This window comes from Mastomys coucha, unplaced genomic scaffold (assembly GCF_008632895.1).
Source record: "Mastomys coucha isolate ucsf_1 unplaced genomic scaffold, UCSF_Mcou_1 pScaffold22, whole genome shotgun sequence".
Taxonomy (NCBI): Eukaryota; Metazoa; Chordata; class Mammalia; order Rodentia; family Muridae; genus Mastomys; species Mastomys coucha.
In genome coordinates, this window is record NW_022196905.1 from 221,967,511 (window position 1) to 221,987,661 (window position 20,151).

General features: G+C 50.6%; 1 protein-coding gene and 1 long non-coding RNA gene across 3 annotated transcripts in view; one reads left to right on the plus strand and one right to left on the minus strand.

The window, feature by feature from the left end:
* The window catches only part of LOC116069685, a 9,132-nt gene extending 610 nt beyond the window's left edge, over nucleotides 1-8,522 (plus strand). The window contains exons 2-3 of the long non-coding RNA XR_004110094.1: nucleotides 583-850; nucleotides 8,404-8,522. This is a non-coding gene — a long non-coding RNA (uncharacterized LOC116069685). The remainder of the gene's footprint in view (nucleotides 1-582; nucleotides 851-8,403) is intronic.
* Nucleotides 1-18,612, minus strand: part of Tecr (trans-2,3-enoyl-CoA reductase) — a 22,292-nt gene extending 3,680 nt beyond the window's left edge. For both annotated transcript variants that reach the window (XM_031340520.1, XM_031340519.1), the window contains exon 1: nucleotides 18,454-18,612. In XM_031340520.1, coding sequence (XP_031196380.1) covers nucleotides 18,454-18,468 — 15 coding nt within the window. In that variant the 5' untranslated portion in view covers nucleotides 18,469-18,612. The remainder of the gene's footprint in view (nucleotides 1-18,453) is intronic.
* Nucleotides 18,613-20,151: the final 1,539 nt, after the last annotated feature.

Genomic DNA, 20,151 nt, shown 5'->3' on the forward strand with positions numbered 1-20,151 from the left:
AGAAGGGGGCATCAAAGGCCAGAGAAGCTGACTATTGCCACCTGCATGCTCCCAACCACAGAGGCCATGGCAAGACCCCAGGGCTGCTAGGGGTCCCTGAGAGGACATGGGTGGGCCTACATAGTGCTGGCACACGGGAAGTGTATGCGTGTGTGTATGTGTGCATGTACAGGTAGGGAAGCCCCCATGGAGGTGACCCTACCCAGTGATGCTGCCCTGCAGGGCCTGGGCTTGAGAGTTCAGAGCAAGGCTCCTATGCCAGGCAGTGGTACCCAGGCCTGCTTGCCCGTACGTGCCAGAGCCTACATCATGGACGCAGCATAGGAGATTATGTGGATCAGCAGCATACTCTGCCCCACCTTGTGGCCTGGGGCGCAGATGGCTGAATCCACACAAGGACAATCAGTGCCAGACTGAGCGGTGGTCATACGCTGGGACCCCTCTAAAGAGGAATGAGAAAGAATGAGCACATGAGGAATGTGCTAGAAGGGTGAAGTGGCAGGGCTCCGGGCTGTGGATATATTAATAGTTGCTGGGGCCCATGAGCACTGTCCACATGCTCAGAGTCCATGTGAATCACAGGAGGGCGGCACAACGTGCACTGGGAGAGAAGGCCATGGAGTTCCTGCTGAACCACTCAACAGCTTAAAATACAACCAGCCCCTCTCCCTACTGGACCAGCTGCCGGGGAGGGCTGAAACTCTAGCCTCCCCCCAGATGGGGCTCTGCAACCAGGCCAGGAGCTGTGGTGCACCAACTGGCTACAAGTGGGCAGCAGGAAAGCAGCATGGAGAGGGGCCACAGTGAAGAGCAACCCCCAGCCACAAGCAGAGGAGCTGCCTGAGCAGAGGTGAGTCCAGGGCCTCCCACAGGAGCCCCAGATCCATACGGCCATCATCCCGCAGGCAAAGGTCTAAAAAAGGCCCAGTGGGCCACAGGCCGTTCTTGCAACTCCCTGAGCCTCTAGAATTATTTCAAAATCAAGATAAAAGGTATGTTAAGTGTAGCAAGGAGATTAGCTAGGTGAAAGAAACCAGACTTTCAGGCTCAGAGTGCCCAGGGCTGGACCAGGACAGACAGAGAGCAGCCTGCTGGTAACCTGGGGGGAGAGGGGAGATGCTGAAAGACACATGCTCTTTGTGGGTAAGGCAAAGGTGCCAGTCACAGAGGTGGGGACCTGCATACCGAAAGGTGATGAAATCCACTAGGTTGCGTACGTTTTGGGGAGGACGGGTATCACTCAGGGATGAGACAGGGTCTGAGTCTTTAAACCCTGAAACACTCCTGTCTCAGTTTCCCAAGCGCTGAGGAAGTACAGCTGTCTGCAACCACAGATGAACTATGCATTTTATTTAGTCCCAGGAACTGCACGACAAAAGCTCTGGCTTCAGGGGATTCCATGTAGGGCTCTCAGACTGCAAGGCAGACACTGTACCACCAAGTTCCACCCCAGACCCAACCAGTAACAGACAGACAAAGTGTCCATCAAAAGAGAAAAAACAAAACAGCTCCAGGGAACAGGCTAAGGAGACTGAGGGAAGTCAATGTGCGCCTTAGACCTTGGTCCCCACCGTGCTCAACCATTGCCACCCTCACCCCTGCCCCATACTTATCCCACACACACACCCCCATCCACACTGAAGCCAGCCTACAGTACAACCAGGACGGGCACCTAAGTCGGGAGTCAGAGAGCACAGATGGCTACAGAAAGGTACCCCAGTCAGGGTGAACCTTGAAGGCAGGCAGGCAGCAAGCTCTGCCCATCCTGGGGAGAAAGCACAGCTTAGATAAGGAAGGGACCCCTACAGTGTATATAGATGGACATCTATATAAGGGTGGCTCATGAGGGGTAACCTGAGTCCCCGAGCTGGCCGAGAGCAGAGATGGAGGGACCTGCTGTTGAAAGCACAATAGACAGGGGTCAAAGACAAGCACAAGGGCAGGAGCCCTGGCATGGCACATGTGCTGCTTCTGCGATGACAGTCCCACTAGTCTGTGAAGAATTCTCACCCAGAGGTTGCGATAACAAGGCCCGGCTGCAGCCAACAACAACTCAGACCAGCCCAAGGTCAAGGGCAACAAAGCAGTCTAAGAACTGGAGCCCATGGGGGGGGGGGTGTACTGGCCGAACAGAAGCCCACCCTAGGGCTGGGGGGGTGGGAGGTGCTGGCCTTGGCACAACACTGTGTGGCAAGACCAAGGTTGGCACGCTAGAGAGAGTGCCTGTTCCTTGCTCTAAGACACAAAGGTAGCATTCTTGAGGTTGTCCCAGCCAGGCAGGACAACAAAAAGACAGAGAAGCATGCCCTGTGTTAGTGTTGCACAGGAGGCTCACACCTCAGGCTCCTGGGTACCTCATCACCAGTCAGGGTGGCATACACTTGTGATCCCAGCAATCAACAGAAGACTCAGGATCAGTTCAGAGACAACCCTAGCAACATACAAGCTTGAGGCCAGCCTGAGCTACAGGAAAAAAACAAACAAACAAAGACTGCAGGTAGTAGTCTAGTTACTGCCTTTGCTCACTAAGCTTTTGCTTAAAAAAAAAAAAAAAAGAATAAGGAAAGACCAGGGAGACCTCCTACCTGTCCTGAGCTGGCTGTTCTCTAACAGCCGAGTGGTCCCAGGTAGAGCCCAGTTCAATGTTATCTATCGCTTGGGAAAAGGTCACCAGGATCTGGCCTGAGTTCCCTCCCAGTTCCCCCACCCTTTCCTGACTGCTCCTTCAGCTCTCCAGGAGCCCTGTTCTGCCCCTAAACCGTATGGAAGGCAGCTATGGGCTGTAAGAGGTTGCTGCTCCCTTTGGAGCTTCAGAGCCTACACTGCACTCCAGGCTGCCAGGTCTTACAGCCCTGGTTCTAAGGCGCCCCACACTGAGAAAATGGATCGGCTCACCAGGATCCAGCCCCCAGAGAAAGAGACACACTGGGGTGTCCCTCAGTGGTGGCCCAGAGCTGAGAGGTTCTGCAAGGCATGGCAGGGTTAACACACATCCCCTGGACACTAAGTTTAAAGGAGACCTATCTGTGGCTGCTAACAAGCTCTCTACCTCTTCAGCTCCAAGGGGGGACAGACTCTTTCCAACTGCAGCCTCCCATGCTCACTGCAGGAACTAGATAACAAGTCAAGAAGACAAGCACCTGAGCACTCAAACAGCAACCATCTAGAATGAAGGCTTAGCAGTGGCCAGGTGTGGGGGCCGGGGCCTGGAATCCCAGCTCTGGGAGGGGAAGGAAGGTGGGAGGATCAGAAAATGAGAGGCCCACCTTGTCCTGGCCCTGGCTATGTACCAAGACCTTGTCTCAGGGAAAGAGGAAAAGCACAAGGATATCTATCATACAACTGACTGTGACAGAAGAGCAGTCACAGATGTGCCAGGAACCAGCCAGGCCCCTCTGTCCTACAACCTTGACTGCATCCATGCTGGGACCCAAGGTCAGAGGGCTGACAGGACCGTGCCCCACCCAGCTGGCGGCACTGAGCCTGAACACAAACAACAAGAGGCCATGTGGGAGGCCAGGGAAAGGGGCGATAGCAGCCAATAGAGGCCGCAATACTTTCCACTGTCCCTTGGGCCAAGAGGCGGAAGGATGGACGGCAGAGACAGTCCTAAAGACAACAGCCAAGCACACAGCTAGGCTGCAGGATGGGACCAAGAGAAACCCTAACCTCACTCTTCCACTTAGCAGCAGAGACCTCTGGGAGCTACCACCTGCTGCCTCCCCACTCTCCCTGCCTCAGGCATCGGAACAAACACTACCAAGCCCTCCTCTCAACCCAAGCCTCGGTCAAGGGAGCAGGAGCAAAGGGAAGGACAGACAGAAGCAACCTGTATTGTCACCAAGACTTGAGGGAAACCCAGATGGGGAAGTAGCAGGCAAGAAGAGAGTGGCAGCTGGGCGAGTGAGCACAGGCCAGCAATCCTATCCCTGGGGGGAGCGCAGGGAGTGAGTGAGCAGGAACACCCAAAGCTCAAGCCCAGTCAGGCCTGCATAGCTCCAGGCTGGTCAGAACGACCCTACCTCCAAAACTAATAAAATGAAAATAAGGTAAAGGAACAAAGATCTCCCTCCCTGAGAGAGAGCTGCCCAGCAAAAGGCCCTGGGGGAAGGACACAGCCATTTCACCACCCATGGAAAGAAGGTCCAGGCAATAGCATATACCAAGGTCCTAGTAGGGTGCCCGGTGTGCAGGGAGGGAGAAGCGCAGCTGAGCAGGCCTGTAGCCAGGAGAGGGCCTTGGCTTTGGCCTGGCTCAAATGGGAGGAGTCACAAAGGCTTTCTGAGCAGAGAAGGGACACAGGTTCACAGGTGCCAGTGCTGGGGGGACAGTCTGAGGGGTGGGGCAGAGGCTAGGAGACCAAGATGGGGAGAGAGAAGAGAGGAGGAACAATGGTTGGATTCTAGACAGACAAGAGTGGAAGCAGCAGACCCCAAATGGCCTGAACCTGGAAATGAAGGAGTGAGCGGGTCTGATCTGCCAAGCCCAGTAGGAAGGAGCAGCCCCATCGAGGCCAGGCTGGAAGAGTCGCATCTGCAATGTCTGCATGCCACAGGACTCAAGCTGCAGACACCTCTTCACAAATGTGGGGGCCCTGCTGCTCCAAGGTCCTGTGCCTGCAAGCAAGACCACGGCTGCAGAGTTCACGTCACGGGCTAGCTCAGTGCCTCCAACCAGCCTTCCAGGTCAGCCACTAACTTACACACCCAGAACTTTGGGTATTCAACTATGGGGCCTGCCTGATGACTAGGTGGGGACACCGGCAAGCAGTTTCAACCCTGCCCAGCTTCATAAGTACCTCTCCTTTGTAATAGCCACACATAGCCAGAACTATGGGTGTCTTAGTTACTTCTCCACTGCTGTGATAAGACACCATGACCAAGGCTTTCTTGTAAAAGAAAGCATTTAATTAGAGGCTCGTGGTTCCAGAGGGTTAGAATCTATGACCATCTCAGCATGGGCATGGAGCATGGCAGCAGGGCAGGCAGGCATGGCACTGAAACAGTATCTTTCACATCTTGAGAAACTACAAGGCAGAAAAAGTTAGCTGGGAATGATGTGGACTTTAGAATCCTCAAAACCAGTGACACACCTCCAACAAGGCCACACCTCCGAGTCCTTCCCAAACAGGTCTACCAGCTAAGGGCCAGGGACATGTAAGCCTATGGGACCACTGTTACTCAAACCACCACAGCAAGCTTCGAGTTCATGTCCCAGATGAGGAAGCAAGGTCCACAGACTGAGTCACCTAGGAGTAATGCCTGAGGCAGGAAGTCAGCCATGAGTCCACAGTGATGCAGAGAACGAGACACCATCACCCCCTCAGGCTCTCAGCCCTGGCATAGGTCCCCATACTGGAGAGCCTAGCCTAGCACAGCACAGCCACACAGTCAGTATCTCCACGTGGCAGGGCAGCATACTCTCCCTACTCACTGCTACCAGGAACCCCAAGTGAAGATTCAAAGAACCTTTCCAGTCCTTCAGCCGGCTGTTGCAAGAACTCCTGAGGCATAAGGGCATGTACACCCTTCTTAGGGGCATTGCTGAGCCCAGAGGGCAGAGACTTAACCCAACCTTTGGCCCAAGCGCAGTACAGGCAGCTGACCAGTCAGACATACGGCCTCCCCACGTTCATCCGAGACTCCAGCTCAATGGCTTTGGCTCCTGTTCTCTTTTACTTTCCAGAAATACCCAGTAACCCTAATAATGTTGTGATAGCTGATGACCTGCTCTCAGCTGCCAGAAAGCCAGCACAGACTGCACCTGCTCTAGCCCAAATTTGTCCTTCCCCAGTAGCCTTGGCATCTGACTTCATTTCTCCATGGTGCACCAGGGGCAAGGGAGCAGGTCTTTTGCTAGCCAGCCTCTCTAGGAGCAGCAGTAGGAACAGGCTACCCCAGCAGGGACAGCACAGACACTGACCACCTATACTTGGCCTATGACCAGGTTATTTCAGGCTCCAGTCCCTGTTGCACCTCGACAGAAGCCAGAGTCTGAACACCATGTTCACAGGCTCTCAACCCAGGACTGGCACAGAGAGCAGAGGCCACAGCACTGAAGGGGGGTGGGGGAGAGAGGGAGGAATAGGGAGGGGAAAGGAGGACTCACAGCAGAGGGAAGGAAAGGGGAGGAGAGAGGAAGAGTAGGGAGGGGAAGAGAAGGGGGAGGAGGGAGGAGACAGGAAGGGAAGAGAGGAGAGGGAGGGAAGGGGTGGAGGAAAGACTGGCCTGGAGAGATAGCTCAGCATGTAGATGCTTCCCACCAAGCCTGAAGCAGAAAGTCTACCCCCAGAACTCACATGGTGAAGGAGAGAACAGATTCCCGTGGCTCATCCTCTGACATCCACACGCAGACACACCCCAGCACGCCCCCACACACTATTTTTTTCTGTTTGGATTTTTGTTTGTTTTGTTTTGGAGGCAGGATCTCACTATGCAGCCCTGGCTAGCCTGAAAATGACCAGGTATTCTGGGCTGGCCTTGAACTCTGAGATCTGCCTGCCTCTGTTTCTGCCCAGAGACATAATTTTTTGTTTAAAGTTAGTTTGTGCTGAATGCACACCTTTAAACCTAGCATTCTGAAGGCAGGGAAAGCAGATCTATCTCTGAGGCTGAGGCCAGCCTCATCTGCAGAGTAAGTTCCAGGCCAGCAGGGCTACACAGGGAGATCCTGTCTCAAAAAGCAACCAAAAGCTGCACTGACCTCTAGCACCATAAAGGATTAAAGAAAGAAAGAAATATACTAAAACTGGGGTATGGATTAATGACAGAGCATTTGACTAGTATGAGGCTGTTACAAAGAAAAGGACACCTAAGACCGGATTACCCAATTATCCAAAAGGGGATAGAGGGGGAGAGAGAGAGAAAGAGAGAGAGAGAAACAGAGACAGTGAGGCTCCAGTACATCTTATTTTAAAGGACCAGTCTCCATTTTCAAATGCATGCAGAATATATCTCCTACAGAGGGCATGTGGATGCTACAGAGGAGCCAAGGGCTAAACCACATTTCTTGAACCCAGAACCCTATGTACCTACCTCTGCTAGCCCAGCCTGGTATGGTGGGCCACACCCAAGACACCGCCTAAATCCAGAGACACCAAGGCAGGATGGAGCAACAATCACATGTTTTCCTATGGCAGGTGAAGGCCACCACCATCCAGCCTGGGAAAGCAGGGGTGTCTCCAACACTAGCTAAGGCCAGAAAGGCAAATGGGAATGTTCATGGGAGTCTAACCCATGGGACTGTGTGTGCATTCACAATGACTGCCATGGGCTAAGCATGCTGGTGCCATCGATAGGGCAGAAGATGCCCCATGCAAAGCTACCCGGGCTACATAGCAAAATACTGTTCAAATACAAATAAAAAATAACAGATTGCTACAGCACCACCCAGTGGACTGGCAGGAAGAAGCCTGTCCTAAGTGCCAACATTAGAAATTCTAACCACTGCCTGGCATCTATAGCTTCAAATTTCCCACAGAAAGGACCAAGACCTGGCTTAGCATGCACAAGGCCCTAAGCTCAATTCCTAGCATCACACAATAAAAAAATAAAATTAAAAAATTTTAAGCAGCTGGGCAGCGGTGGCGCACGCCTTTAAACCCACCCAGCACTTGAGAGGCAGAGGCAGAGACAGAAGCTGAGTTCAAGGCCAGCCTGGTCTACAGAGCGAGGTCCAGGACAGCCAGGACTACACAGAGAAACCCTGTCTCAAGAGAAAACAAAAATTTTTTTCTTTTGTTTTTGTTTTTTGTTTTTTTCCAGACAGGGTTTCTCTGTGTAGCCCTGGCTGTCTTGGACCTCACTCTGTAGACCAGGCTGGCCTTGAACTCAGAAATCCACCTGCCTCTGCCTCCCAAGTGCCAGGATTAAAGGCGTGCGCCACCACCGCCCGGCAAAGAATACAGTTTTTAAGTCATCTCCCTGCTGGGCCATATCAACGTGGGCTTAGTGGGCACTTAGTATGTACAAGGCCAAAGATTTCACCCTCAGCAAAAAAATAGCACTTCTGGGACCAGAAGGGCCAGCCATCTCCATCTCCATCACCCCTACCATACTGACATGGCCCCCGCCGAGGTCCTAGTAACTCCCTTAGGTGTGGGGAAGGCAGCACGTCTGCTCTGCAGCTCTCTCCAGGATACTAGAGTGACGCTGTTACCCTACTTACTGACAAGAGACTGCAGCTGGAGGCACAGGTCTTCGGTCCTGGGACAAGGCTAAGACTTAGCTCAGAGGGCTGAATCTCATCTGCTTCGCTCCCTTAGTGTGGATGAGCTCCCATCCTGAGAGCTGCAGCCTCAGCTCCTCTGCCCTCCTCCAGGGCTGCGCCTGTGCTGTTCACCGGTCGTCCCACCTGCTGCCCTCTTGCAATTAGGGATCTAATTCGGGCCTCCCTCCATTTCAGGGCAGGTAAGCCAGGAAGCTTAAGGAAGCCAGAGACCCTATACTCCAAGGATGAACTGACTAGAGGCGTTCGTCAGTCACTGTCCGTTATGCCCACCCCTGACTCCACCCAAGCCAGCAAGCAGGTGAGTCTTTGCGTGTACTCAGCTTGCCAGACGGCCCTCTAGGATCCTCATTCACAGCTCATTCTTAAAGATTCCTCCTTTACAAATAATCCCCTTTGACTGAAAAACCAAACCACATTCCAGACACTGTGGAAATCTGGAGACCCAGCCATATTAGAAAAGCATCTTTGATAGGCACTTGCTGAGCATATATAAGGTCTAGTTCCTTTTTTGTTTGTTTTTGTTTGTTTGTTTGTTTGTTTGTTTTTGGTTTTTGTTTCTCTTTTTTTTTTAAGATTTATCTTATTTATTTTATGTGTATGAATACACTGTAGTTGTACAGATGGCCGTGAGCTATCACGTGTGTGGCTGCTGTTGATCTCAGGACCTCTGCGGCCCCCGCTCACTCCGGCTCCGCTCGCTCCGGCATAATTTACTGCAGCTGTCTTCAGATGCACCAGAAGAGGGCGTCCAATCTCATTACGGGTGGTTGTGAACCACCATATGCTTGCTGGGATCCGAACTCAGGGCGTTCAGAAGAGCAGTCAGTGCTCTTACCTGGTGAGCCATCTCGCCAGCCCTGTTTTTTGTTTTTCAAAGCAGGGTTTCTCTGTATAGCCCTGGCTGTCCTGGAACTCACTCTGTAGACCAGGCTGGCTGAGAACTCAGAAATCCGCTTGCCTCTGCCTCCCACGTGTTGGGATTAAAGGCATGCCCCACCACTGCCTGGCATAAGGTCTAGTTTCAACCGCCATCGTAAAGAAAGACAGCAAGAGAACAAATATGTAAAGTGAATAGTTAGTTCTACATAATATGAGAAGGTGACACAACATAACAAAACAACGCATGGAACAGACAAAGGCATGTATGTAGTGGAGGCAGGACGTGCATGCAGTTTTCTCTACAAAGTGGTCAAGAAAGACCTTCCTAGCCATACTACAGAAGGCAAAGGCTGGTGGATCTCTGAGTATGAGGCTAGCCTGGCCTACATGAGTATCAGGCTAGCCAGGCTACAGAGTGCTTAGTGAAATCCTGTCAGGAGAGGAAGAGTGAGGATGGAGCTCCCTGATGGGACTTGCGACCAGGTCCCAAGAGTAAAGGCACTGAAGGCGGCCACCCTCGTGAGAAGAACAGCTGTGCACAGGGCCTGAAGTGAAGCGTAACAGATGCTCACAGATGTGTGATCTGGAGTCATATGCATGAGAGGAAAGGTCCCAAGGGCTGGGTGAGGAGACGGAGCTACAGGGAGCTCTGGGCACAAGAGTGTTAAGTCCTGACTTGAGTTTAATTCTTCTTGCTTTGTTGTGACTGCTGACATGGGGTCTCACTGTGTAGTCCTGTCTGACCTGAAACCCACTCCATGCCTGTAGTGGTCTGCTGCCTCCTGAGTACTGGGATTAAAGGCGCAAACCACCATCTCCCGCTGAGGCTTGAGTTCTTAAGGGATCCTTTTGAGTGAATTAGTAGGCCGAAAGGAGAGGCCTGCCGGACGCTGTGAAAATAATTCCCTCCAAACCGCAATGGTGCTAGGCATGGGAGCACACAGAAGGGTACTGGAAAGGTCAGGTTGAGACCCTCTATCTATCCATCCCATCAAACATCTACCTGGAAGCTAATCACCCCAGCATTGAGAGGAGGTTTAAACAAGCGGATCTCCAGTTCAAGCCAACCTGGGCTACATAGCAAAAACTTTATCTCAAAATAAAGATACACCTGGTTCTAGAAGGGGCTCAGATGTCGCCCTCGGTGGAAAGATTTGCCTAGAAGACACAAGGCCCTGGATTCCATTCACAGCACAAAAAAAAATTACATTTTAAAACACACACACACACACACACACACACACACGCCTACACATATTATACTGTTATCATCACTATCTCCTGCTTAAGTAATGATAGGAATCATCTCTACTGTACTAAAAATTTTATTTACAATGATGAGATTCTATTAGTTAATAACAAAATATCATTTATTTTTAAAATTATAATAAAGGCAGGAATGGGCGGGATGTGGACACTCCAGGGGGCCAAGGCAGCAGCAGCACTGGCTCCTAGAGAAGCTGCTGGCTGCTGTGACAGCAGGTGCTGCAGGTGAGTGCTACCATGACAGCTGCAATGACAGCAGGTGCTGCAGGTGACAGATGTCTGTCTCTACGTACTGCACACCACAGCTGAAGGCCAGCCGATCCTGCTGATCACATGGAGACTTCCTGTGAGTGTGAGACAGGATCTGTCACACACAGGGCTTCCGGGGGTAAGAGGATTCAGAAGGTAGCAGGAGGGATACAGGCCCATGCACTCCCCAGTGCAGATTGCAAAGGCCATGAGCTCCGCTTGCAACAAAAATTATCAAAAAGTCTGCCCAGCTTCTAAGCTATTTACAGTACCTCTCTCTTGGAAGCGAGGCTGGGAGAGGCTGAAAATAACGAGCAGTGGCCCTGTGCCTTTCCAAATACAATGGTTCTGTGGGAGCCCCAGAGGGCTTAAAATAGACTGCCCTCTGACAGTTACACATTAGGCCAGATGAGCAGGTAAGAGAATTTCATCATCCCCGGCATACAGTCCACAGGTCCTCAGGGAAGCTGCAGAATCATGCCCTGCCTAGCCAGCCTGTCTAACATGGAACTCCCACAACAAGGAAGGCTGGGCCCCATGTAATGTCTGCTGTCTCAGCGGGGCTGAGTGAGGACCAGGTCAGGGACGAGGACAATCCCAAGCCTGGGCCAGGGTATTATAGAGAGGTTGGCCAGCAGCCATCCACCTGGCAAGGCATTAATACTCAACAGTATATACTGAGCTCAAACTCTAAAACTAGCAGTCATCCAGTCAACACATAGGCAAACAGGGTTTCTCAAAAGTATAAATGGCCAGCTGGGCAGTGGTGGCACAAGTCTTTAATCCCAGCAGTACTTGGGAGGCAGAGGCAGGCGGATTTCTGAGCTTGAGGCCAGCCTAGTCTACAGAGTGTGTTCCAGGACAGCCAGGGCTACACAGAGAAACCCTGTCTTGAAAAACAAACAAAAAAAAAAAAAAATGGGGGGAGTGGCACAACAGAGAACCTAAAGGGATAGCACACAACTTTATTATGATTGTGACTGCCAGCTACACTCTCAGCTGAGGTAAGTAGCCCCAGCTGTTAAAACATTGCCATCTGTCACTATCAATAGCACCAGGAAGGTGTTAAGACCTGAACTTGACCAAACAGCTTTTCCACCCAGCCAGACCTGCCTGTCAAAGGGCAGGGCACCCAACCAAAGCCAACAGTGTTATCAGAACTACTAGTCTCTTTCTGGACCAACCCTGTGCACTGCCCAGTCTGTCCAGGCCACTCGCTCCTCTCTCCACTTGGGAGTCAGTGAAGCAAGGCTCTGTGGTGCTCTGTGGGCCTCTAAGTTGCCCCTGGCATAACTGACCTAACATGTGCACACTGGGACCATCAGCCCAGCTTCTCCCAGGATTCTTCAGTCTCCGCTTGCCTCCTCTGTGCTCAGTGTGTGCACCTAATGCCCACCAGAGCGCCAAAGCTTGGAAGGGACAACCCTACAACCCAGACATGGCCATCGCTGGTGCTCATCAATGTGCCATCAGGAGCAGGCAATGGGTTGGGGACCTGACTGCAGCTCCAGCCCCTTTTCAAGGTGGGAATATCCCACAGGGGCCGATTAAGCTGCCTACCTGATGTCCCTGAAAACAAAATGTAAGTCAATAAATACACACTCTTGCAAACCCACTGTGTCACTGCAGGATGAGAAGTCTAGAGAGGTTAAAAACTTTGCCCATGAGGGCTAGCCAAAGAATTAGCTGAGTTTAGTCGGGCACGGTGGTTCACACATTTAATCCCAGCACTTGTCAGGCAGAGACAGGCAGATAGATCTCTTGAGTTCAAGGCCAGCCTTGTCTACAGCACAAGTTCTAGGACAGCCAAAATTACACAGAGAAACCCTATCTTGGAAAAATAAACCAAAAAAAAAGGATATTGGCTCACCAATATTCTTCAGTTTAGAGCACCGGATGTTCTTCCAGAGCACCTGAGTTCAATTCCCAGAACTCACTTGTCAGCTCACAACTCTAACTCCAACTACAGGGCGTGTGATGACACTCAGATGGTACACAGATATATACATGCAGGCAAAACACCCATACCTATATACATAACATACAGAGAAGGATCCCACTCCAGGCCTGCTGCAAAGCCTGCAAACCTTGCTGTCTTCCTAGGACAGAGAACCAGTACAAACACAGCTAATGGAGTCAGGACCTGGCCTTGGGCAAGGCCCTGGTCTGGGTGGGCTCCCATTTGCACAGGGCAGGTGTCAAGGCTGAGATCGCTGCCCCAGTGTGCTGTGCAGCTTAAGGACTCTGCAGAGAAATGTGCAAACTGAGCCACTAGCTGCCTGCCCAGGATCATGGTCTGAGGCGAGCTCAGTCAGGAGACGTGTGAAATGCTCAGAGCAGCCAGATACAGCAGCATACAGCTGCACCAGCACGTAAAAGAAATCTAAAAAGAAGCTGGCTGGGCGTGGGAGTTCATGACTTAATAATCACCCTAGCACCTGAAAGGCAGGAGCAGGGCAGATCTCTCTTGAGTTCCAGGATAGAGCTCCCTAAAAGTTTTCTCAAAAAAAAACAAAACTACACTAAACTAAAAGTAACACCCCCAAACCTCTCCTGCGTGTGCAGCCTTGATGGCATTATCTAGCCTCATCATGATGCTCCCTGATGCTCCCTCACCTTCAAGGTCCTTTCACAATCAAGCAGGTTTGTTCCAAGGATCGAGCACGGACAAGCTGAGAGGTTAGCCAATCCACTGAGTCAAGCCACCATTTCGTCAGGCGGCCGGGCCAGAATGTGGTCTGAGGCCCGACTCAGTGCCTGCACACGGGTCTACTTTCTCCCTACCTATCACCTACCTACCTGTTTTCTGCCTCTAAGCAGTTGCCTCACAGGACCAAGTGTGGTGACGCATGCCTGTGTAAGGCTAATCATCAACAGCAGGAAGAACGCAGATCCAAGTCTGCCTACGTTACACAATGAAACCCTATCTAAAAATCCAAGGTGGAGCTGAACCTGGAAGTGCGCACCCCTCTTGACCCCAGCTCTCCAGAGGCAGAGCCAAGTACACCTGAGTTTGAACTTAGCCTGGTCTAAGTAGCCAAATTCCAGGTCAGCCAGAGCGTGAGACCCTGAAAAAAAAAAAACAACAACCAAAAAAAACCAGGGGCACTGGAATGACAAGCTCAGTGGTTGATAGGCACTGAGTTTGGATCCCAGAACCCATGTGACACCTCACACCTGTAACCCCAGGTTGTGATGGACAGAGAAGTGGTGCTGGGGTTTGCTGGCCTCCGGCCTGGCCCAGGTTCAGGTTCCTGCCTCAAAACTAGGGCCAAGAATGATGAGGTGCACAACACCCTCCTCTGGCCCCTGCCCAAGTTCACGTATACACAGGCATCACATACACCAAACACATACAGATAATGATGATGATAATAATAACCATAATCTTTTAATCAAGACCTAGGGAGGCAGCTTAGTGGCACACATAAGTAAGAAAGGCCCTGGGCTCCAATGCCTAATATTAAAAAAAAAAAAAAAGTTAAATTTTTTCAATGTCTCTTGACCAAAACTACTTTCAGAATGTTCATACTAAGTCTTTGGAGAGAGCCAGGCAGGCAGGAACTTGCCTGAAGCGAGGTACTAAGTTGGTCTATAATGAGTTGCAAGGCAGGCACCAAAACAGCTACCTTTCCAGGCATTGTGGTGAATTCTCACCATCCTGTGAGCCAGGTCAGCCTGGGCTACAGAGGCTCTCTCTACACGGACTGGCTTGCCAGCAGCCTTACAAGGCACAGGATCTGCCTCAAGCTACCACAGACATGCTCTCCAAGCGAGAGTACCACAGACACGCTCTCCAAGCATCGTCTCCAGTGGCAAAGACACTAATGAAAAAACAAAAAAACCTGAGCCCAGGGTAAGCTGTTTTTGTAACAACCCTGCTGATTTATAACAATCCCAAGGCCAATCTGTTCTAGAAGCTTCACCTCCACTAGGCCTGGGCCACTGAAGGGACACTTTTTAATGATAAGCAATGAACAGTGCTGATAGGAAACTTATCAAAAAGCAGCAATCTTCTCTCCAGGTGGAATCCACCATGCCTTGGGTCTTCCCTGTGACAGTAACTGACCATGAGGACACAGGTGAACTGTTCTGAGTGTGACGTTTTTAGGGTTGTTTACCTGCATGGACATTAGGTGTGCACTTAGCTTACGCAATGCCCACAGGACAGAGGAGGGTGCTGGAGCCCTAGAACTGGTGTTACAGATGGGTTAGACAGAATGTTGGTGATGTTGGGAATTGAACCTGGGTCTTCTAGACCCATCTCTCCAGACCCTGAGCACCAAGTCGGGGAGGGGGAGGGGGAAGGGCAGCTTTGGTGGCAGGGTGCTTGATTAGCCTGTGCAAGACCCTGGGTTCCAGTTCAGCCCCACAATATCCAAAAAATATTCACTGTACTTCATAATCTTTGTGGTGTCTTCCTATGGGCGAAAAGTCTTTCTCTTTCTTAAAATTCACTGTATTCTGGAAATTGGTTCTCTCCTGCCACCTTGTGGGGTGTGGGGATCAAATTCAGGTAGGCCTTCCAAGAAGCATCTCTACCTGATGAACTGTCTCACCGTCTCCACAGCTTTAGAGATGGGGAGGTTTCCCAGTGGGCTGAGGCACCTGAGGCAAAGGATGGATTCAGTCCTTCAAAGGTAGCTATTATTTTGTTATTTAAATTAACTTTTTAGCCTGTTAGGGTAGCATAAGTCTTTAAACCCAGCACTTGGGGAGACAAAGAGAGATCCCCTAGTTCGAGGCCAGACTCAGACTAGTCTACAAGGCAAGTTCCAAGCCACTCAGGAACAGGCAGAGCTACAGAGACTACACAGATCCTACCTCAAGAAAAATTACATTTTTATTTATTGTAATTGAATGTACACTGGTGCGTGCATGTGGAAGTCAGAGGGCAGCCTGTGGGAGTCCTTTCCTCTCACCACATGAGTTCCAGGAACTACATGGAACTAAACACAAGTCTTCCAGTTCAGCAGCAGACAGCTCTACCTGCTGAGCCATCCTACCCGGGTAGCCTGGCATTCACGATGTCACTGGACAAGGATGGCTCTGAACTTCTAAGCCTAATGCCTTCACCTCCCAAGCACTAGGATGGCAAGCATGAACTGCCATGCCTGGTTTTATCTAGGACTGGGGTGGAACTCAGGGTCTCCCCGCATGTGAGCCTATCAGTACAGAGCTCTCCTCTTTAATGTGGATAGCTTACCCTTTTCTCCAAGGTCCTAACTATGAAAGCATCTCTTCCATTTTCACTGGTCTGTACCAACAGCCCTACAAACTGGGCTAGAAAGTAGTAGATGCTCCTATCCGAAGACTATGGCCTCAGTGGATACTAAAACAAATGTCAACAGAGAATTTAAGAAAAAAAAATGAAATAACTTTTTTTTCACCAAGTTCACATTGGCTTTTTGTTTTTTGTTTCCCATTTATTTATTTATTCACTTCACATACCCATTACAGCCCCCTTTCTCCTCCCAGCCCCCCTCCCATAGCTTCCCCCACCCTCTCCCCTCCTCCTCTGATAAAGGAGAGCCCTGCTGGGTACCAAGCTATTTTGGCACAGCAAGTCACTGCAGGACCAAGAGCATCCTCTCCCACTAAGGCCAGACAAAGCAGCCCAGTTAGAGAAACAGCATCCACAGGCAGGCATCAGTCATGGATTCTGTCCTTGCTCCTGTTGTAGGTCTAAGAAGATCAAGCTGCACATCTGCTACATATGTGGGGAGGCCTAGGCCCAGCCTTTGTTCACTCTCTCGTGGGTGGTTCAGTCTTGGGGAACCCCCAAGGGTCCAGGTTAGTTGATTCCGTTAGTCTTTCCGAGGTGTTCTCTCCGGGCCCCTCAAGCTTTGGCTGTTTTGTATGTTTGTTTGTTTGTTTTGGGGGTTATTTTGTTTTGTTCTCTTTCATTTGGTTTGGATTTTTGAGACAGGATCTCTGGCCCAGGTTGGCATCAAACTTACTATGTAGTTGAAGACAACCTTGAACTCCTGATCCTCTGCCTCCAAGTCCCAAGACCTGGAACTAAAGGCATGTGCCAGCTTGCCGGGTTTTATTCAGGTGCCAGGGATCCGAAGACACATTAGGAAAGTGCTCTACCAAATGAGCTCCATCCCTATCCCAGTGTGGTTCTTGCCTGCCTTTGTTGTGCAATGCTGCTGAACCCAGAGCCTCAGAGCCTCGTGTGTGCATGCATCGGCCCAATAGGCAATGGTAGAAATGAGGCACTGAAATAAACAGGAGCTCGTTTTTCCAGGCCAAACCCTGAGCCTTAGCCTGTGCTCACACTCCTTGAAACAAAGCACCCACCCCAGTCTCAGAAGCCTACCTGGCCTGATTTCCACTAGCAAATTAACACAACTGGCTGCAAATACCATCCTCCACCTGCACTTCTCAAACGGAACACGGTTTTTCCGTGGCAAGAGAGGGGGTGGGAACGGAAAAGCACCCCAGGGGGAAAACAATCTCCTTTTGAGAGCACAAAGTTGGCTGGGCGTAAGGATTGCAGACTTCAATCTCCTGGTTCTCTGGCATCATGTTAAAAAAGACTGAGTATTTCTAGATTCGTTTCAAAGGCCCTGGGGGAACTACCAACAATAACCGCAATGCAGAAGATGAATAGAAATATTAGCATTCAAGTTGTGATAAAAATAGGATTATCTGCTATGTATTGGAGGTTCCTAAAATATGTCAATTTCCAGAGACAAGTGGTGGCTGCCAGGGGCTGGGGGAGTAGGGAATGGGGAGATACCGTACAATGCTGTACAGTTTCAGTTATACATGAACAAAAAGAGTTTGAGAGTGCTTGCCTAGCATGAGAAAGGCCCTGAGTTCCAACCCTAGCACAAGTTGAGGGGAGCAGGCAGGGAAGGGAAAAAAAAAAAGTGAACCTAAGGCTAGGCTTAGGTTGGCAAATCTCATCACAAAATGTAAAATCTGAGGGGAGAAATGCAAGCAACAATCAGCTTGCCAGCTTTCATTTATGGAACTGCTAGTGGTTAAAACTATGCCTTTGAAAGGAAATCTGCATTTCCTCTGTTCTGCATTACTAGCAGGGGCCTTTAGACAATTCACTTGACATCTCTGACTTTCACCTACATAGTAAGAAATTAAGTATCCCACAGCAGCAGGACTATGAGTTTAAGGACAAGATGACGAAATCTCAGTTAATACGGTAGTTAGCCCTTACTCGTGTATTCTTACTATGAACGTGAGCAATGAGTTATTGTTTTATGATAATTACTTAAAAATTACCAACAACGAAATTATATCATCAGTTATGTCGAGAAGATCATAAGAGAAGACTTGGTTTTAAGAGGAAAGGTGACCCAAAATACAGTCAGAGACTTGAGCTTCCACAATGGTCTTGCGCATTTGGATTTCTTCCCTGGCGGTCAATGACTGGCGTGACCCTGGAACCAACTACCTCGCCGCCCAGGCATCTGTAGCGAGTTGAGTGCGAAGGTCAGAAGAGGAAGGCCGGCTGCAGAGCCCCTCCTGAGCCCGAGGCGCTGACACCGTGCAAGGACTGTGCAAGAGAATTGCTCGCACCAAAAACAAGTGCTCCCGGCACTCCTGAACACCTGCCACTCAGGCCACCGAGGATGCTGCAAGGAAGCGGCAAGGTTCTCCCAGGCCCTGCAAGATCCTAAGAAAAGGCATCTCCAAACAACCTGGGTGGCAGGTTTATAAATACCCACCCCCGCACATGCGCAATGAGATTACACTGCGTCTGCGCCATGGCGGACAACCGGACCATTATAAAAAGGTCCCGAGGCCCTGCAAGACACTGCGGTCTGCGGTGGCCAGGGCCCAGGGCCCCGCGCTGCTTACCTCGTAGTGCTTCATGGTTCTTCCACAGGATGGCACCTGCTCTGCTGCAGCTGAGTGGCCGCCCTGCCGCACCAAACACCACCCAGCCCGACACACACACACTTAGGGAGCAGCACTCCAGGGCTCCGGCTCCGCCCCTCTCTACGCGTGCGTCCCTCCTGCCAATCAGCGTGGGGTGCACCCACTGCTCGCGCCACACGGCTGACCAATCAGCTTTCGAGATTCAACGAGCGCAGGGGACCCCCCCCTCCTCCCCACCTTGGCAGGCAAGATAAAAACCGGGCCACCTACCAATCAAAAGGGAGCTTCGGCGCCGCGCGCCCACTGGCTCCGCCCATTGCAGTGTCGCGGTGAAAATCCAGAGACTTCCTACTGAGAGGTCACTGCGGCAAAACCAGAACAAAGAGCTGCGTGGACCCGGGAGCAAGGCTTACAATGAATTCGTAGATGTAGAGAGGCTCACCTGAGAGATGAGACCTCAGATATCACCACCAGGACCCTTGAAAGGACTCCAAATATCACGAGTGGGGAAAGGAAAAGAAAGCCTGCACGGCATTCCGCAGGTGCCCCTTCCTAAAACAGCCTGTCAGTTGAGCTAGCCATAGAAGCAAAACCACTTTTGTCTCTGCCTGCGTTCTCGTGTGCAGTATGATTACTACTGGCCACATGTAGCTACTGAGCCCTTGAAATATACTGGAAAAAAATGACAGGTGCTGCCAGTCTAAAAATACATGACATCAAAGAACAGTGCAGAGAAAGACTACATTACGAATGAAGGCACTTGTTGCCCTACCTAATGAGCTAAACTCAATCCCAGGGACCCACATAATGTAAGGCCAGAACAGATTCTGCCAAGTTATCTTCTGACCTCCAACAGGCACCATGGCACATGTGCAACCACACATATACACACACACTCATAAATACATATAAAATGTTAAAAGCATGGTGCAGCCAGATGTGATGGCACGCTCAGCTCAGTCCCAGTGCACAGGAGGCAGAGGCTAGCAAATTTCTGTAAGTCCCAGCCTTGGTCTACCTAGGCAGTCCCAAGACAGCCTACATCAAGAGGCCCTGGCTGGGGGGAACGGGGGAGGGGAGAAAGCAATCAATCAATAAGTCAATAAAAGAATATAGAGTTCAAGGCTGGGACTGCAGTCACTTGTACACTGCCTGTCTAGGTTATACACACAAGGAATATGTCAAGAAGAAGGAAAAAATTTGCAACCTTTCTTGCTGGTAAAACACAAGAATGGCAGTGTATTAAAAAAATATATTATTAAAATTAAGTTCCCTGATTATTTTTGCTGTGGTTCTAGAGACTGAACAAGGGGCTCCATGCCAGCGCCAACATCATCCTCAAAAGCACGAAGCAATGTCACTGAAATCAGGAATGAGACGGGGCTGTCCACCACCCCTACTCCTTTTCAACACTCTCCTCAAAGCCCTAGCTGGAGCAATAAGGCAAGGAAAGAAGTTAAAGAGATGCAAGCAGGAGAGAACTCCAGACATCCCTATGTGCAGGTGATAAATTATACATCAGAGATCCCAAATATCACACCAGAAAACTTTCAGAACCAGTCAGCAATGTCAGAAACATTCATGAATACTGCTGGTTTTATGTCAATGTGACACAATCTAGAGTCATCTGAGAGGAAGGGACCTCAATTGAGAAAATGCCTCCAAAAACTGGGCTGG